The sequence below is a fragment of the Lissotriton vulgaris genome, chromosome 11 (assembly GCF_964263255.1).
Source record: "Lissotriton vulgaris chromosome 11, aLisVul1.2, whole genome shotgun sequence".
Lineage (NCBI taxonomy): Eukaryota > Metazoa > Chordata > Amphibia > Caudata > Salamandridae > Lissotriton > Lissotriton vulgaris.
The window spans coordinates 261,000,069-261,020,951 of NC_141699.1; the positions used below are offsets into that span (position 1 = coordinate 261,000,069).

General features: G+C 45.1%; 1 protein-coding gene across 2 annotated transcripts in view; it reads right to left on the reverse strand.

The window, feature by feature from the left end:
* The window catches only part of LOC147679626 (SEC14-like protein 2), a 501,045-nt gene that overhangs the window by 55,673 nt on the left and 424,489 nt on the right, over nt 1-20,883 (reverse strand). For both annotated transcript variants that reach the window (XM_086943203.1, XM_086943204.1), the window contains one exon: nt 9,640-9,809. In XM_086943203.1, coding sequence (XP_086799329.1) covers nt 9,640-9,809 — 170 coding nt within the window. The remainder of the gene's footprint in view (nt 1-9,639; nt 9,810-20,883) is intronic.

A 20,883-nucleotide genomic window follows, 5' to 3' on the forward strand; every position in this document is an offset into this window, starting at 1 on the left:
ATCCTAAGTAACCCTGGGCGTAGTTTGCGTAGTCGCGCTACGTGTAGCAACGCTAAGTTGCACATGCGCTTCGCGAGCTACGCGTACTGCTACGCGAAATGTATAGTACGCTGTTCAGGATGATCACATCAGTGTCGTATGCTTGTCCGCACTGTGCAATCTTTGAAAATGGCATCTCGCACAGTGCGAGCTGAAGTTGTCTGCCGCTCGAGTAGATTTTTACTCGAGCGGCAGATTTCTCAACGCGGACTGGTAGTTTCTCATTGCGAGCGGTCGCGAGCATGCGCGACCACTCGCAATGAGAAACCTGACCTCCCCGCGTTGAGAATCTCGCCGGGAGGTTTGATTTCCACGCTCGCGAACGGCAACTTGATGTTGATAATCGCGAACAGGGAAAAAGTCTCGCCGAGATGTCATTTTGCTCGCTCGCGGTCGCCAACTTGACATTGAGGACAGCGAGCGAGCAAAAAATGACAACTACGCTACACGATTTTGCACTGTGCTAGCGCGCAGTAGCACATACTATGCAAACTTCGCAAGCGTAGCGTAGTTGTCTGCCCAGGCCTAATCCTAAGTGGGATGGGTATGCCCAGACGTGGGTCCCTTGCTCACTGTGCCACTGGATTCAAGCTAGCCTGGCTGATGAAGGGTAATACCCAGAAACCGGTCCCAGGATGCTTGTTTCCAGTCCTGGGAGGACCTGGCTTGGCAGTTTTGTCTGGACTGTTCCCATGGGGCACACGGTCAAGACTGATTTGCATATGGCTGGGTCTAAACTGGAGTGGCTTGGTGAGCAAAAGAACAATGGATTTAACCCAGATCTCTTGACTGGGGGTGAATGTAAGATTTATTCAGCACTCCGTCCATCATTTGTTTGCGTAGTACTTTTCATCCTAAGTAACCTTGGGCGTAGTTTGCGTAGTCGCGCTACGTGTAGCAACGCTAAGTTGCACATGCGCTTCGCGAGCTACGCGTAGTGCTACGCGAAATGTATAGTACGCTGTTCAGGATGATCACATCAGTGTCGTATGCTTGTCCGCACTGTGCAATCTTTGAAAATGGCATCTCGCACAGTGCGAGCTGAAGTTGTCTGCCGCTCGAGTAGATTTTTACTCGAGCGGCAGATTTCTCAACGCGGACTGGTAGTTTCTCATTGCGAGCGGTCGCGAGCATGCGCGACCACTCGCAATGAGAAACCTGACCTCCCCGCGTTGAGAATCTCGCCGGGAGGTTTGATTTCCACGCTCGCGAACGGCAACTTGATGTTGATAATCGCGAACAGGGAAAAAGTCTCGCCGAGATGTCATTTTGCTCGCTCGCGGTCGCCAACTTGACATTGAGGACAGCGAGCGAGCAAAAAATGACATCTACGCTACACGATTTTGCACTGTGCTAGCGCGCAGTAGCACATACTACGCAAACTTCGCAAGCGTAGCGTAGTGGTCTGCCCAGGCCTAATCCTAAGTGGGATGGGTATGCCCAGACGTGGGTCCCTTGCTCACTGTGCCACTGGATTCAAGCTAGCATGGCAGATGAAGGGTAGTACCCAGAAACCGGTCCCAGGATGCTTGTTTCCGGTCCAGGGAGGACCTGGCTTGGCAGTTTGGTCTGGACTGTTCCAGTGGGGCACAGGGTCAAGACTAATTTGCATATGGCTGGGTATAAACTGGGGTGGCATGGTGAGCAAAAGAACGAAGGATTTAACCCAGATCTCTAGACTGGGGTTGAATGTATGTTTTATTTAGCATTCCGTCCATCATTTATTTGCATAGCACTTTTCATCCTAAGTAACCCTGGGTGTAGTTTGCCTAGTCGCGCTACGCGTAGCTACGCTAAATTGCACATGCGCTTCGCGAGCTACGCGTAGCACTAGGCAAACTGCATAGTACGCTGTTTGGGATGATCACACAGTGCCGGATGCTTGTCCACACTGTACAATAATAAAAAATGTCATCTCGCACAGTGCGAGCTGTCGTTGTCTGCCGCTCGAGTAGATTTTTACTCGAGCTGCAGATTTCTCAACGCGGACTGGTAGTTTCTCATTGCGAGCGGTCGCGAGCATACGTGACCACTCGCAATGAGAAACCTGACCTCCCCGCGTTGAAAATCTCGCCGGGAGGTTTGATTTCCACGCTCGCGAACGGCAACTTGATGTTTCTGATAGCGAACGAGGAAAAAGTCTCGCTGAGATGTCATTTTGCTTGCTCGTGGTCGCTAACTTGACGTTGAGGACAGCAAGCGAGCAAAAAATGACATCCATGCTACGCTACACGATTTTGCACTGTGATATGTGCAATTCGCGTAACGCGATGTAGCACAAACTACGCAAACTTCGCGAGCGTAGCGTAGTTGTCCGGCCAGGCCTAATCCTAAATGGGTTGGGTATGCCCAGACGTGGGTCCCTTGCTCACTGTGACACTGGATTCAAGCTAGCCTGGCGGATGAAGTGTAATACCCAGAAACCGGTCCCAGGATGCTTGTTTCCGGTCAAGGGAGGACCTGGCTTGGCAGTTCGGTCTGGACTGTTTCCATGGGGCACAGGGTCAAGACTGATTTGCATATGGCCATGTCTGAACTGGGGTGGCGGAGTGAGCTAAAGAGTGGCGATGGATTAAACCCAGATCAGTTGACTGGGGGTAAGTGTTTGATTTGCTCAATCGCTACGTCCATCATCCCCTTTTGTATCTCTTTGCTCGCCCTAAGTTGGCAGGGTATGCTAAGACGTGAGTCCCTTGCTCACTTTGCCACTGGATTCAAGATAGCCTGGCTGATGAGGGTTATGAACCCAAAACAGGTCCCAGGATGCTGGTTTCCGGTCCAGGGAAGACATGGCTTGGTAATTGAGGCTGGACTGCTCCCATGAGCCACGAGGTCAGACTGATTTGCATATGGCCATGTCTGAACTGGGGTGCCGGAGAGAGCTAAAGGATGGTGATGGATTAAACCCAGATCAGTTGACTGGGGGTGAGTGTTTGATTTGCTCAAACGCTCCGTACATCATCCCCTTTTGTATCGCTTTGTTGGCCCTGAGTTCGCAGGGTATACTCCGACGTGAGTCCCTTGCTCACTTTGCCACTGGATTCAAGATAGCCTGGCTGATGAGTGTTATGAACCCTAAACCGGTCCCAGGATGCTTGTTTCCGGTCTAGAGAATACATGGCTTGGCAGTTCAGGCTGGACTGTTCCCATGAGGCACAGGGTCAGACTGATTTGCATATGGCCATGTCTGAACTGGGGTGACGGAGTGAGCTAAAGAATGGTGATGGATTAAACCCAGATCAGTTGACTGGGGGTGAGTGTTTGATTTGCTTAAATGCTCCGTCCATCATCCCCTTTTGTATCACTTTGTTCGCCCTAAAATGACAGGGTATGCTCAGACGGGAGTCCCTTGCTCACTTTGCCACTGGATTCAAGATAGCCTGGCTGATGAGGGTTATGAACCAGAAACCGGTCCCAGGATGCTTGTTTCCGGTCCAGGAAAGACATGGCTTGGCAGTTCGGGCTGGACTGTTCACATGAGGCACATGGTCAGACTGATTTGCATATGGCCATGTCTGAACTGGGGTGGCGGAGTGAGCTAAAGAATGGTGATGGATTAAACCCAGGTCAGTTGACTGGGGGTGAGTGTCTGATTTGCTCAAACGCTCCGTCCATCATCCCCTTTTGTATTGCCTTGTTTGCCCTAAGTTGGCAGAGTATGCTCAGACCTGAGTCCCTTGCTCACTTTGCCACTGGATTCAAGATAGCCAGGCTGATGAGGGTTATGAACCCGAAACCAGTCCCAGGATGCTTGTTTCCGGTCCAGGGAAGACATGGCTTGGCAGTTTGGGCTGGACTGTTCCCATGAGGCACAGGGTCAGACTGATTTGCATATGGTCATGTCTGAACCGGGGTGGCGGAGTGAGCTAAAGAATGGTGATGGATTAAACCCAGATCAGTTGACTCGGGGTGAGTGTTTGATTTGCTCAAACGCTCCATCCATCATCTCCTTTTGTATCGCTTTGTTGGCCCTAAGCTGGCGGGGTATGCTCAGACGTGAGTCCCTTGCCCACTTTGCCACTGGATTCAAGAAATCCTGGTTGATGAGGATTATGAACTAGAAACCGGTCCCAGGATGCTTGTTTCCGGTCCAGGGAAGACATGGCTTGGCAGTTCGGGCTGGACTGTTCCCATGAGGCACAGGGTCAGACTGATTTGCATATGGCCATGTCTGAACTGGGGTGGCGGAGTGAGCTAAAGAATGGTGATGGATTAAACCCAGATCAGTTGACTGGGGGTGAGTGTTTGATTTGCGGAAACGCTCCGTCCATCATACCCTTTTGTATCGCTTTGTTCGCCCTAAGTTGGCAGGGTATGCTCAGACGTTAGTCCCTTGCTCACTTTGCCACTTGATTGAGGCATTGGATGTGGGGATCTAGGCAAGGGCTCTGGCAGTAACTCCCTGCTACTAACTGGAGTAGTAGGAATGGAGCGTGGGCGCGGAGCAGCTAACTGTACTTCTTGAGAGGCCGGAGTTGGTGGACACCTCTTTCTGTAGTCCGCAAGCATAAACTGTAGATCCATAATTAAGGAAGACGGCATGCCAATCATCTCTACCTGGTAGCCCTGGTGATATTGTTGGGGAGGATACTGATACTCTCTGTATCCCTCCTCAAAATCATCCTCCTGGCACTTTACATGCAATGGTGAGGGGCTCCTCGCGTAGCCAAAGGGGCCTTCATCCTCTTCCTCCTCTGAATCCTGCTCTTCTAGCAGGTGTGATGGCACAAGAGGTGTAATCTTGCTTGGTGAGGTGATTTCTGGCGTAATCCTCCTCTTCCTGCTAATTTCCAACTTTTCTGGTGTTTTTTCCCTCGTCGACGAGCCTGTCAACGAGATCCCTGACTAAACCATTGTCGTCGATGCAGCCGTCGACACCAACAGCAATGTCTTATCCGTCGTTGAAACGGGATTAATGACATTTACTAAAGTCTCGTCTCCGACGAGCTGCATGTATTCACTGTTTCCAGTATGCTGTACTTTGTAATGCACGCGTGTGATACTCAACGTGAACTGCCACCAGTCTGACCCATCAGTCACAACTCAAGACCTGCTTGTTTTCAACTCACGAATACTCCACACAACCCGCCTGCATGACCCCTTTCCTTCCATATTTTCAATAACGAGCCGCATGTATTTACTTACTCCATCGCGCTGCCACCCTCCTTGAGAATTCTCACTTAGTGCACAAAACAGCATGTTTTTTCCGCCATCAAATCACCAGTCACCTCGCACTTTTACCAGGATCTAACCCCAGTGTGAACGTCTGCAATTAGTGTTTTCATGTTTATGTTTTGTATACATTTACTGATAAGCGCTTGGTTCTGTTTCTTACAGCGCTCCTAGAAGAAGGACCTTATGGTCCGAAATGCATCGGAGCACCTTTATGTTTAATCCCTTGTACTAAAAGAAGCACTTTTTGGATACTATGAACGTTGAATTATAATTTGCAAAGAAAACAACCAAAAAACGAATCTTTGAAAGTAAAAAGATTTCCTTTATTTGAATGTATCTGTTGTATTTCTGCAACGAACCACAAAAGTGTGCCCAACTGCAGGGATGCGTTTACACTCAAAGTAACGCACTCAACCAATTATCCGTCATTGACGACATAGTTACCGTCATCGTCTTTGCCGTTGATGATCCCGTTGTCGCCGATCCTATTGTCGAAACTGTCACTGTTGCTGATGAAGTCGACGACGCCGTCATCAATGCTTCCGGAGTTGAAACAAACGTCGATGGGGACGCTGTCGACGGAGAGCCAACCGTAACAGGCAGTAAAGGCTTCTTTGAAATTAGCTTTACCTCATTCTTTGTCATCGACGATGAAGATTTCTTCGTCGAAGATCCCATTGACGATGCTGTTTTTGCTGATTTTACCTTGGGAGGCATTGATGAAGGCTTCCTGAAGGCTTGCTTGACTTGAGGGGGTGATTTTGATGGCTCAGAAATTGTCTTTTTTGTTGGCTTTTCCCCCCGGAGCATGTCCATTACTCTCCTTTTCTCTAGTTTGAGGAGATTTTGAGGGACTGTGCCCAGAAGACCCTTGAGTGGTCTTTTTGAGGGCCTTCTCAGGACGTTCCTCTGAGGAATGAGCATGAGGAGATTTCCTTCTTTTCTGAGATCTCCTAGATGCAGAAGAGGATGCCTCAACACCATCACTGGACATAACCTCCTTTCTGGCTTTTAGCTTTTAAAGCCATATCAAAAGGCGCCATTCACAATCCCTCAGGGTTTTACTTGAAAAGGTACGACATACCTTACAGTCTTTAGCTTGATGGCCCAGATAAACACAGTAAATACAATCAGCATGAGGGTCGTCAGTGTAGAGCCTCTTCTTGGAACAGGTGGCACAGGCTCTAAATAAACCCTTTTTCTCCTTTCCAGACATTCTTAGAAGAATGAACTAGTAGGCAGCAAGAAAGATTATGAATTCAGATGAAATCCACAGAACAAAGTTCCCAATCTCAAGTAGAAAGAGAAGATTTTGAGCAGAGCTCAAAGGAGACTCCCTACTAGCACCACGTGCAGTAGAAAATCTGAGGGGAAAAGGTTCTCTCAGGAGTGTTCTAGTGGATGAGAGGTTCTGATTGGTTTAGAGACAATGTTGGTCTCTTTTACATAACAAGGGTAATGGGTTGCAAAATGGAAATGGGCCTAGGTCTTTTTTCAGTTTGCTATTTATCTAAGCATTGCTTTTTTAAATACTGGGGACTCCCATCTCGACGATGGGGAATGATTCAGGCATGTGAATCTATGAAAGCTTGAAAACACAAGAGTAAATAGATTCTCTCACAGTGCTTAAGCTTCCACCTCATTGGCTGAGGCTTGAGTTCTTTCAAATGAGGTGGATGTGCTATTAAAGATACAATGTTGTTTCTTACCTATGAACAAGAGGCATTGTATGCTGTATATTTTTACACTGATTACTGCTATATTAATGTACCGGTGGATTCTTAGCCTGATGACGGGGAATGATTCAAGCATGTGAATACATAAAAGATTTAATGTTGGAGAAAAATTGCCACACAGTTACACGCCATTACTTTCTGGAAGCTCTATCAGAAGGTGAAACAGCAGTAGGACAAGCAGTTCTTCACATTCTTTTGCAATATGGTGTTCATTTTCTTTCCTAGCCACTGTATGCAATGTTCATGATGATTGTGCTTGGTACCGTTTACTAATCTGATTCAAGCTTGTGAATCTATGAAAGATTTAACGTTGGAGAACAAACAAGTTAATAATCTGTACCTAAAGATTTCAAGCACTTTTAACCTTTCACAGATTCACATGCCACTTTTTCTCCTTCACTTAAAGGAGACTTACCTATGGTTATAGTCTTTTTTTGTATACATGTGCTAGAATCATTTGATTTGAAGATGAGATGACCTCTGGAAGGTGTGGATTAGTGGACACTCATATCACTAAATTCAATTTATTTTCAATAAGGCGAGTGTGCAATGCGAAGAGTCACACAGGTATTATACGGTGAATCCATACGGCTACTCCTCGTTTACAGTCGGTCTCCCACTTGTCAACAGGAAATGATTTAAGTATGTTACTTTGAAAGATACTTTACAAGCTATAACATTATTACTGTGATGTAATGTAGGTTTTAATAATTCCAACTTAAGGGAACGGGAGACTTGTGGACAATTAGCCATCCGATAGTCATACGTTGGATCTCCCAAGAATTCTGAATGACTATGATGATTTTATGTCCCAAGAAGTATTACCTACTTTGGGCAGTAGGGGGAGATTTTGGATTAGTTACGGCGGATGGCATGTGAATGTGACAAAGAGGTGCATCATTAAACATCATTTTATGTCCAAAGAAATACATTTTCCCCAATTCTCTAGGACTGTAACTAGAATACGAAATTATCCTGCTCTCCAGTATTTTGAGTATTTGCATGCTTTCAGGAGGAGGAATACAACATGGCTACTTCTCATACTTAACAATATTTCTGTACTGCTCCGCTGCTTTGAAAGGGAGGTATAGGAATATATTCAGCCCATAAAAATATAGTATACAACATTATTTCTTTCCTACCCTTACAGGGGGCAGAAAAGTACAGCGGAGCTGAAACAGAACAGCACTGCTAAGGCCCTGCACAAAACAAGAATAATATCCAAGTTTGTGGGAGCTGAAGATGCACATGGTCCTGCAAGAGAGTATACAAAAGGCTTCCTAACAAAGAGGGCTCTTGACAATGTCTGCTCACGTTAGTGCTTCTTGGGAGCGTCTATGTATGCACAGGGCACTTGTGTGCCAGCCAGTATCTATTCTGTACATAGAGGTGCTTTGCAGTGTCTTTTCATTCTCAGCTTCGAATCAGTCCATGGCAATGATTATGTGGGCGCTCTACCCTTTATTAACATCAGTGCCCATGATGTTGAACGGGGATGCTGTTTCTCATCTTGACTTCTCCTTTTGGACCTCGCCCTGCAAGAATCCTCAGAGTGAGACTGGAGCACTGGTAGAGGGAGCAGCCTCTCCTCACCCCTCAGATCTTTCAGAAGGAAGGGATTCCTGTCTTTTTCACTTTTTTCTTGGCCATACAGGCAAAACTTCTCAAGCTCTCTCAAGGTGCCACTGAACAGGAAGCTGCGGTGACAACATCTTCTGGGACAATGGGATTCTGGTAGGCTTAGGATACAGATCCAGTGGAGATCTGTTCTATCCATTTTTCAGCCACATTCTGGCCATTTTACAATACGAAATGGCATTTTTGCAAAAAAGAACACATAGAAATTAGCTCAGTCCTAAAGGACATCGAGTGAGCCAATTTAAAAAAGGTTCTGAGGGTTTCTGTGGGGGGAAAGGCTTAAAAAGGGTGAGCTCAGTGCTCCAAGATTCTGTCAGCAGGAGCCGTAAATAGAACTGAATTAACTGAAACCTATAGGGCATGATGGGACATCGGAGGTCTATGTGTCCTTGAAGGTGCAATGTCCATTTTCAGTCTAACATAACAGCAGTCTATAAAACTGCACTACCTAGACCTTCCCTTTCATTCACTTTATAAGAAAATCAAAAGGCTTTGTTAAGAATGTTTTATAATTTTCACTTTTCTTCCTTTCAAATGACTTTAAGGCAATATGTATTTTCCTGCTTTGAACATTAATTATTGGAATTGCAATATAGCCTTTTAAGCTGCTACATTAGAAATTGGTTTCTCATGTACTTCCTGGCTTTCCCCATTGAGGTAAAGATGTACATAAAATGTGACTTTCGAAAAAGTGCTATGAGTTCCCCGCATCAGTGCGAATGATTATCAATGGATGTCCCCAGAAGGAGAATACAGGACAGAACAATTTCGACCTTGGTCAGCCAAGGGAAGCCTCAGCCATATGGCACAGCGAGCAGAAGACCCATGTCTGGGTGTCTATATCTTCCTTGAAGGTGGCCAGGACTGTTTAACACTTGTGTTCTCTTACGGAAGGGGTATGACCAAGCATCTGAGGCTGGCATTTACCAGTGGCTGACATCATTTCAAGGACTCCATTTATGACTTATTGCCATTCTCAGAGACAGGGCACGTGTGCGTATACAGATGGGGGGGAAAAGCTGAAGTAAATTGTGAAACTGCGTTAACTCACAAATGCCAGGCTCGGTGCAGGTGAGGGTGCCATCTTCTGGTACTAGATGTGCATTGTACCGGTCAGTGGTGACCATCTCAATCATATCTCCTGCTTTCTGGCGCTCGCCTGTCTTCGTTTTCTTGAAGACCCCAAAGCCAATGTCTGCTGAGTCCGACATGAACTGCCACCTGCGGGAGGAGGAAGAAATAGGTGAGACGTGCTAATTTCACATTTTGGAGCAACTTACTGTGTAAAACCAAACTAACACCTCTGATAAGGAGGAGGAATACATCTGGGAAAACCATATCAACAAGCCTCCGTGAAGCAACACTAAGGGGCAAAGAAAAACCAACCACTCTCACATGGGTAAAAACACAAAAGCACTGGGGCAAGCCACACCAACACAACACTCACACTGGGAAGTAACACAATGAGGAAAACCAAACCAAACAAATCGCTCCCGGACAGCAGCAACATACAAAAGCATGACAGAACAACTGTTTTGTGGTGGGGGCGACTTACTTGGGCAAACCATACTAGTAATGTACCTGGGGAGCAACAGCTCAGTACAAGAGAAACCAACAACTCAAATGTGTCAGAGAACATCAGGACAAACCAAAACAATAACAATACACGGGGGCACAACACATACGGGTAAGCAAAAATGACAACCATCACGTTGGGAAACAATATACTAAGGCTAGAAAAACAACATCTGTACAAGACACTGTGCTTTTACTCCCGGAAGCAAAATAGCTGGGCAAGAAAAAGTAACAACTATCACTCCTGGGAAGCAGCACACTGGAGGTAGTCAAATCAACAGCTGAATACATCTCAACAAGTTTATAAATCAAAAAAGTTAAAATGAGGGCACAGATTTTCTCATAGCTCACATAGGCAAGTCGAACTAACTGTTCTCATCTGGACAGGTACACTCTTAGGCAAGACAAGCTGCTTTTACATTTGGAAACAACATACCTGAGAATGGAGAACTAACAACTCTCACCTGTGGAAGAAACACGTTTGGGCCAGCCGAACCAACAACTCTCACCTGAGGAAGGATCACTCTTTAGCAAGCCAATCCTATAAACCTCATAAAAGGAGGAAATACACAGAAGTGGGAACAGTGTCTTTGCAACTGGGAGAAACACACCAGGACTACGCAAACCACTATAATCTGAGAGAGGAGCACATTGGGGATGCCAAACCAACAACACTCATGCGGGGGAGGAACACACATGCTGCTTTCACATCTTAGAGGAACACATCAGGGCAAGACACACATCCACCACTCTGACATGGTGGTAGGACACCCAGCGGCAAGCAAAATCAACAACTCATCTGACAGGAAAGCGGCTGGACAAAAACATTGGCGCATTTACATGTGTCCCCATCACATATTGGAACACAAATATGTCCTTTTGAACACTGGCAACATCCAGAAGAGGACATATTTTGCAACTCTCAAGCACTTAGAGAAGGCCATATTAAAATATCAACGATGCTTCAATGGACAGGGTTTTGGAATGTGAACTTATTTTAGGAGACATGCTGCACATTATGCCGACATATCCATCATTCCAGTTTTGAGAGAAGCACTTTATTCCACCGAGCACTATTCCCTGCAACCTCCTGGATATAGAATGTTTTTCCAAGGGCCCTGTTCTTAAGGCTCTCTGAATCTAGTCTAAAGAAGATGCAGCAGATTCATAACTTGGCAGTCAAGCTGGTTTGTAAACTGAAGAATTCGCACAATGTTTTAGAGATCTGTAACTCGTTACACAGGCAGCATGTTCACCATAGTGTTCACTTCAATTCCTTGTGCATTGTTCAGACTTTTTCACAGAACAGCACTTCTCTGTTTGCAAAATAGCATACAACCGTATACATCTCAGATTACTGCAATCTGGGGCGCCATTTCTCTTTCAGAATCCAAGCTTTCGGCACGACCGTTACTGTGGTTTGGGAGTTGAGCGCTAGCTGAGGGATGATCGTCATCTACACCTTATGCCAGCCACCTTTGGTCTTAGAAGGCAATAAAACACATCTTTACTTTTGATTATTCCCTCCTACACCTAAACGTTATGTGTGTCTAAATGTTGTTGGTATCTCACTCAAATGTGCACTGGCAGATAGCTATAAAACAAGGTAAAGTGGGACAAAGGCACCCTCTGAAGCACGCCCATCACATGTTTTTATCCTGTAGTTTTTTTAAACGTTTGGTACTATTGTAAAAAAAATAGAAAGTAAGTGCCCATCAATAATAAACACAAATTAAGCACTGATTAAAATGAATGTTTAATGAATTGAATTTAAAATATTTCTATAGCGCGGCATTCACCAGACGGTTTCTTGGCGCTTTTGGGAAAATGGACTGCAGCAACAGAGGGATAAACAGAAATCAATCTATCAATCAATCAATCATCTTCTACCTAGATGCAACACTAGTGAAAACAATTATTTTCTTAAACCCCAAAGAATTGAAAAATGTTGGTTGCTGTTTGAGTTGCTGGTGTAGCAGCAATACGTTAGATTATATTACTGGTTTGTTGATACCACGCCCTATTCATCTCCACGAGGGCTGTCTGTCTCCTAGTGGGAGAGCCAGAGGCACCATTGTAATGTCATAACGTCAAACACTTTAAACAAATAAGGCTAAACACTACTCAAACAGAAACCTTTTCAAAGCCTTGCATAACTGACGCATATATATTTCTGACGTTGGAGGTTACAACCTCTATGTTGAGTAGTCTGGTGACACCTCCATAAGTCCTGATTATTTTCTGTAGAAAGATACAGTAGTGTAAGTGTGAACCATATTGCAGCATTTATTGTGGAGAAAATGCCATAAAATAAAAACATTGACCTATAACCCTGCAGCAGATGCAGAAACAAAAATGAAGGGAAAGGTGCCTATCAGGTTGAAAATGCATTAGCTGAACTCCGCATACACTGTACCTTTAAGACAGCCAGCAGCTTCCATCACTGAGAATACCTAGGATGGAGAACTAGAAATACAAGTACGCAACATTTCCTTCTGCATCATAGGATTCTCACTGATGAACGCAGAATAGAGTAGCAAGCATATCCCAGTTTCGCGGCTGTTAATGCAATGATTTTTTTTTATTAAATACCAATGAAGCATGCAGAAAAGTCAAGAAACAAGTTAGGGTTAAATTAAGACATTTTGCAATATTGTTTGACCCACTAGAGTATCATGTCTAGAGTCTTCATATAGACTAACGTCTAGTAAAAGTGTGAAAAGATTTTTATGTTGCTGCTTCACACATTTTTGAAAGGGGAACATTTGTGAACCAAGTGGCAGAAGCTGCTTTGGTTTGGTTTTTACAATACGCTGTTATAGCAGCCAAATGCACTTTTATAGAGGAAAATTGCAGTTTTGAGTTTGCTAAGTGCAGTAAATAAGGAAGGATGGCATTTTCTTGGCATGATAGTGGATTGTAATTCTTAGCACAACACCAAATTACAAATATTTTCCATTTGAAAGCATAAGACGTTCTGATGGATGGTCTTTTAGCTTCTCGGAGAATCCAGTTACAGTCCTCAGGTAAACCTACATTTCTGTATTGTATGACCTCAGGAGTCATACTATCAAATGTAAGGATTGTACGCTGGGGTGGAACATTCTGCCTCCGATTCTGGACAGTAGGTTGTGATTGCATGGCAACTTCCTGATAGGTTTACACGATAGGGGAAGTAGGTCTGGATACCACCATTATCTCTGCCACTCCGGAGCTATCAGGATCATGGTTGAATATGATTGTTAGCGTTTGATGATCACTGACAAATGAGTGGTTTTGGAGAAAAAGCGTACTGTAATTTATTGCACTAGTTTATCAAAAGATCATTGCCCTTTGAATGGGGATCCCAGAGCGTTTTTTAGGTAGCAACTTGGTCTATTTCAGGATAAACCCAGTCTTTGAAGATGAGGTACAAGACAGTGTCTTATTTATTTGGATAGTTTTTTACAGTGCATACTTGACCCTTTCGGGTGTCAGAACGCTTTACAGAGTTACAGAGAGCAGCACAGTGATAGCAATAAAATCAATATCAATGCATTGGTGTCAACCAGAGAAGGGAGGGAATGCTATAAAAGGTTCGTGGAGAAGAGGGGAAACATCAATAAAAGCCCAAAATAATGTTAAGTACAAACTTTAGGAATAGGCAATGTCAATAAACGTGAGGGTAGAGTCAGGGCTGAATGAATAGAGAACCAAGAAGTCGCCGGTGAAAGTAGTCTCGAGTGTGGTGGAGGGAAAAAGGTTATCATGGAATCTAGGGAAGGTATTTGTTCATAAGGAGTACTTTGACTTCTTTCTCTGACTTAAGGGGCAATATGTTCCAAATTCTCAGGGCCATCCCAGAGAAGGATCGGTTGTACACTTTCTTTTTTAGGAATCTCTGTGGTTTCAAATGAAGGGTGTTGGAGCTTCTGGAGGATCTGGAGCTGAAAGAAAGTATGAGCTTTTGAGCAAGATACCTGTGGGATTTGAAGTGGAGGGCTTTATGTGGCATGCAGGCAATTTTTAACTGAATTTTTGCTTCATATGGGAGCCAGTTGAGGGATTCCAGATCAGAGGTGACATGGTTGTTTCTTTTTGAGCCGGAGATGAGTCTTGCCACAGCGTTGAGCGAGGCTTAGTGGTGCCAGTTTGGATCTGGATAATCCAGAGGGGGTAGCACTTCCATAGTCTAATCTAGGATTCACTAAGGCTTGCACTGCATGCTTGAAATCCTTGGGGGAAGGAAGGATTTTAGTTTTCTTAGACTGTTCATTTGGTGTTACGCTCCTCCGGATGGCGGCACTGAAACATCTGCTGAGTTAAGTCTGCTTGTTTGTTTTGCAGACCTGGCAGATGAGCTGCCTGAAGTGACAAATTCCTGGATATAAGTCAGTGCCAAATTAGTGTGCTTTTAATGATAGAGTTTGTGATCTTGATCCTCCTTGTTTGTTTAAACCGTACAGGGTTGTGGCATTGTTCATCTGTACTAGCAGTCTGTTCAAAGTTAAAGCTGGGATAATGCCCTGAGAGCTAACTGCACAGCTTTTAGCTCAAAGACATTGATGTGATAAAGCTGTTGTTTAGGAGACCAATGACCATTAGCCCTTAGGTCGTTCAGATGAGTTCCCCATCTGGGGAGAGAGGCGTCAGATTTAATTGCCTGAGTAGGAAGATCATGTTGAAATGGGACTCCTTTGAGGATTTGTGTTTGTTGAGCCTCCTGTGATGTGATTGATGAGTTTGTAGCATTAGCATCACATTGTTCACCCAGTCATTTAGGTGTTGTGACCACTAGTCTTCCAAGCATTGCTGTAGAGGTCTCGTGTAGAGATGAGCTTTGGGGACTCAAAAAATGCACGGGCCATCTAGCCAAGTAGAGAAGAAATTTGCCTTACTGAGGGATTTGTGTTGTGTAATAATTGGAAACATTTCTGAGAAATGGTACACAATCTGGCCTCCCAAAGGAAACACTTCTTCTTCATGGTGTTTAAAGTTGAGCCTAGATAATTTGTACTGGAGATGTAGATTTTTCTAGGTTCACACACATTTCTAGTCATAATAACAAATTGACAGTAAAGTTGAAGCTCTGGCGCAACACTGGACAAAGGACAGGGTAGTATCCTCCCCTCTGGGGAACCCTTTCCTTGGGTATTTAAGGGCTCCCCTGTAGGTGGGTCCTCAGATTCGCCGTGGAACAAGACTCACCCCTGAAACCAAGACACTTTGACGGTCTGTACACTTGTACTTCGTTGGACTTCACATGGAACCAATACTGCATCAAGGAAGACTCCTGCTGCTCCTGGTCTAGCTCTTCTGAAAATCTTCTGCCTCTTTTATATCTGTGCTTTGCTCAGGTTCTCCAGAAGATCTGTGGGCATCAAGGACATCCGAAAAAAATTCCCTTGGAGTGAAGGAGTCACTCCCCTGCATCTGTAGGTACCGCAACAAAGCTGACCGGTCTGCTGCTCCTGTCATCCTACGGACTACCCAAGGCTCAGTAACACAGGTGGTGGTTTTGTGGCTCTCCAGAGGCCAGACCGGTCTTCACTGCAATTTAGAGGACAGTATCCTTAGTCAGAGCCGTTGGGACAAAACCCCTGTGCACTGCGTTGACTTGTCAAGGTTTGTTGGCTCGCCACTCCAGAAAGTTTCAGGCTACAAGAAGCTCCAGCCTCCAGCACCTCATCCCTCGAAGATCAGCGTCCTCACTGTATACCTTTCACTGTGGGCCTCTATCTTTATGAGTTGCCTGAGGTCCTCTTGCGACTCCTGTGCCTTCTGCCTGTGGCCCTCTTGAGGGTCTTTTCAAACTTTGGTGGGCTCCTTGCTTGCTCGGGCCTGCTCTGACTCTCCTGCACTTCGTGAGACCCCTGGACCATGCTGGTCCTAACAATTGAATCTTGTTGTCTTCCACCCCAGTTGCGGCTACCAAAACTTGTTGGTGCTCCCGCCGGACACGAACTACCTAGACATCACCATCCAACGTGGGACAGCTCATGTACGGCTCCTTGTCTTCCTCAGCGACGCCTGGTCCCCTAAGCTGCAGCGACAAGGTCCTCATCAACTTTCCTAAGCTCCATGCCAAGGGTGGACATGGTGCTTCTGCGCCTCCTGGTCACCGCTACATGGCATAGACTGTGTCCCCTCTGCATGCAGGTTCTCCTCTTCAAGAATCCATTCTTGGATCCCACCTGACTTCTTCAGAGACTTCTCCAGAGGCCTTTCTTCCCAAGTCTTCCATTGTCGTTAACGGGAGGTTCCGACGTTACTTCATCCCTATGTACCTGGCTTCCATGGTGCAGGTAACCTGGTTCTTGGGGCATCCATGGGTGGGGTAGCTCTCAAACCTTCCGTCCGCGAAAAGGGTTTCTCTGGGTTCTTCTGGGAAGGGTCCTTTTTCTTTAAAACTGCAACTGCGACTTCTCCATAGACTTCCATTGGGAAAACTGCTGTGTTTCCCCTCTGCACATAGCCTCCCTAGGGTTCCTGGGTACTTACCTTGGGCGGTTCCTAGTTCTTCCAGCTCCTCTTAGTCCTTTGATCCAAGTCCCATTCTTCTTTAAAGTTTGCATTCCACTTCTTTACTATGTGGTTTTGTCTCCCCTTCGAGACCAGTGTGTATTAGTGCTACTTACCTGATTTCTTGAAAGTATTTTCATGTGTATTGTTGATATCTCCGTCTAGGAGATATTCCAGTGTAGTAGTGATTGTGTTGTGTAACAAATAGACTTCTTTTTCATAAACACTGTGTGTTTTTTTTCCATCTAATCTATACTACTGATTAAACGTGGTACAAAAAAGTTATTTTACACTCCTTCAAGGTAAGCCTGAAGGCTTCTCTCCACATCTACCACTTTGAGAGCCCAAGGTTATCAAAGACCACAAAAATCACCATAAGGCTTCCCTGGATTAGTGCAAGGTGCATCACTCCTTTAAGTGTGCACCATATACTAAGCCAGCCTCTACAGGGCCGAAAGATTCCTTGCCGTGAGAAAAACATAAAAAAGGGGGAGAAGCCAGAAAAGCCCCAATTTCACCAACAGTGCAACCAGGAAAAACCACCACCAAAAACAAAACCTTCACTGAAAGAAACTTATAGTCGACTGAAGTAAGAGGTTCAAACAGAGGACAGGTCATTGCCAGAAGCACCAAGGGAATATTGCAGGGGAAAAGATCGCATCGCAGTTGGGGGGTTGGGAGGGGGGGCCGGTTGGCAGGTCGTCGAGGCAGCAGACTCCTTAAGAGCCGTGTCTCAGAGGGAGAAATAGGGGACAGGCTGACCTGGCAGGAACAAGGCTGCAAAATTGAGGGAGAAAGGCAGTCTCTTCTGAGGCAAAAAGATTCTGACAGGGGAGGTTGAGTTTGGAGAGAATCTGCTTAAAAAGAAGGGCGGACAGACACAGGGTCACAGATGAGGGAAACACCCTGCTCAGGAAATCTGCAGGGCCATTCTCCTTCACCAGAAAATAGAATGCTGAGGGAGACAAAAGATGCCTTTTGGCCCACAGGCCAATTTTTCTGAGAGGAGAAAGAGAGCCCTCTGCATGCCCCCCTGCTGGTTGACATAATCTGCAAGACCTGGTTGTATGTCTGGACACACACAGCCTGGATCTGAAAAAGAGAAGCAAACCAAAGAAGTGCCGGTCAAACCATCTTCAACTCCCTCCAGTTCGAGGAGTGAAGAGCCTCAGAGTAGGACCATCTGCCCTGGGCCTTGGAATTGCCCAAGACCACCTCCCACCCTCTGCCACTTGCATTGGTCGTCAAGACCACCGAGGGAGGAGAATTGAGATTGAAAGCCCATGAGAGATTATTAGGCGACAACCACCACTAGAGAGGCTCACAAATCTCTAGGGTAACAGTAATGAGAGCATTGTATTCCTGAGACGTCAGATCCCAGTGGCGAAGAAGGTGATGCACGAGGGGTTACAAATGGATGCGTGCCCAGGGGAGAACTTGCAAAGTGGAGGCCATTTCCCCCTAACTCCGCAGCCAGAGACGGGCTGAAACCTGAGATTGGGACAGAACCCAAGAGAGATGTTGGAATAGAGTCAATTGTATCTCCAGAGAAAGGAATACCATTCCCAGGTCCATCCTGCAGAGGCCCCTGATGAACCTCAGGGACTGAGAGGGTCACAGAAAGGACTTTTTGTGGTTGATGAGAAATCCAAAAGCTTCAAGAAGAATCACCTCTTCTGCTGCCTTATAAAAAGAAGGAGAGCCAATCATTCAGGTATGGGTATACTTAAAAACTGTGATGATGAATAGTACGTACCAGGGTTTTGTAAAAACCCTATGCATCAATGAAAGGCCGAAAGGAAGGACCTGGAATTGGTAATGCCTTGTGCCCATCACAAAGCAAAGAAATTTCTGTTACGTCAGGTGGATGGGAACTTCCAGGTATGCGTCCATCAGGTCTAGGGACGTCAGGAAAGTCCCCTGATGAACCAACTGAAGGATTTACTGTTAGGTCACCATCTTGAAGTGTCTGTGTAGAATGTCCATGTTCACCCCCTTGAGATCTTAGACTGGACGGTAGTCACCCAAGGATTTCTGCACAAGACACAGGATGAAGTAATAACCCAGTTCCCTTTTCTAGAGAGGGACCTCGATTATTGCCGCCTTCTCAAAAAGAATCAGGAAATTTCCAGCAACGCTACTTGGTTCACAGGATTCCGAGGCAGAAGAGGCTCCTTTAAAACCTGAGCCGGGCGCAATAAAAATTTGATCGAGTAACCAGAGATTATGATCTGACCTGCCCAGGCATCTGATATTCCCCACCACTAGTGACAGAAGAAGCAAAGAGGACTTCCTGCCGGGAGGAATGGATAGTCACTACTTTGGAGAAGGAGTAGTTGAGGCAACAACTGACTGAGGCCGGGATTTGTCTAATCCAGGGCCCCCCCTGGCCATGACTCCTGACCTTGAAAGGGCTGGCTAGCACCTCTAGCCTGGGGATAGACAAAGGCGCAGCAATATCTAAAACCTCTTCCCCTGGAGGGAAGGTGAACGGGAGCAACCAGCTTCCTATTCTCATTGTCTGCACGACCAGCGATTTGGAGCAAACTGGCAAAACCGCAACTCCAGTTTGCTCATGGCATAAGAGGCCAGTTTAAAGCACCATGTAAAAGCTAAGGAAGAGAGCAGTAACCACGGAGAGGGTCGGTTGAAACTCCTCTCGTGGCAGAAATCCTTACCAGAGACTTGCCCTCTCCCATGGAAAAGAAGTGCTTTGGAGCTGGTCACCGCTTAAGGTATTTGCAAGTGGTGAAACATGGAGCAAGCGGACTTTAGTTTTATTTTTAAAAGTTGCACGGACTGCAAGTAAGAACTGGCAGCAACATATGGTTTGCTGGTTTCATAGTGGTTTTAAATGTTGCCATTTCCCGATTTGTTAACTATAAATAATGACACTTGTCAAGACACTGCAATATTTAAATTGGGAACATGAGCGTGAACATTAACACAGAGTTTAATTGAGCACACGTGCTGGTATATAAAGTTAAAACGCGGCTCTCCTTTCAGTTGAAAAAGGCTAATGGAAAAGCCGAAACACGAACTGAGTGCTGGCTTGGACAATGAAAATAAAAATTAATGGAGTTACTCCGAGTTAGAGTGCAGTCCTTTCTCAATTTTTTGAGGATTCAGTGGCAATATGTATATATGTATATATATGTGTTTGTTTATTACTAGCTTTTCTGATTCATGCATGTGAATCTATAAAACACGCAATACTGTATAAGAAAATTGGTTACTTAAATGTAACTTGTTCTCCAGTATTGGTATCTTTTATAGATTCACATGCAACCCACCCTCCTCCCCGGAGAGTCTCCCTTTTCCTCTACCTCTACTATAGCACACTTGTGCTCTAAAATATGAGTCTACCTCTACTATAGCACACTCATGCTAAAAAATCTGAGGAACTCTGCCTCTTTTGAGAGCATTCTAGAGGGTGCTGAAACCTGATTGGTTAAAGATTTATATTTGGTCCTTTTTTAAAAAGGACATAGATAGACTATAGAACTACAGTTCAATGCTATATCTGTCTCCTATTCTTTTACATATTGCTTGCTATGATACCGACAGACTCCTACTTAAATGATGGGGAATGATTCAAGCATTTGAATCTATAAAAGATACCATACTGGAGAACCACAGTTCCAGGTAAGTAACACATTTTTTATAGACAGTTGGTAATAAAATATCAGCAGGCAATAAGGCAGAAAAGAGTCTTTTATTTTAGCACTAAAATTTAAAGTGCCAGAAATTAGTCAAAAGAACGATACAAAGTAGTCAACACCCTGATCACAATACCTATTTGTATAGCAGCCCTTCCGCCTTCCACTGAGCGATGTGAAATTTTCACCACTGCTTTTACAAATAAAGTAAAACATATCTTAAATTCCCTCCCAGAGAACACATCTCCTTGTCCAACTCCCTTTGAAGAACCAATAACGACAGCTTAACTTACATCTTTTCCACCCCTATATTCATATGACATTTGTACCATCTTAAAGTCCATAAAATCTTGCTCACCAGTAGACCCAGCTCCATCTGATGTCCTACTACTAGCTGGTGACATAATTTTACCTACTTTATTGAAGATTATAAACAGTTCTTTGGCAATCAGTAGTGTTCATCCTGCATGGAAGCATGTTATAGGCAGACATCTGCTGAAGAAACCGCAGGCAGACCCCCTGATGGTCAAGAACTACAGACTAATCTCTCAGCTTCCAAT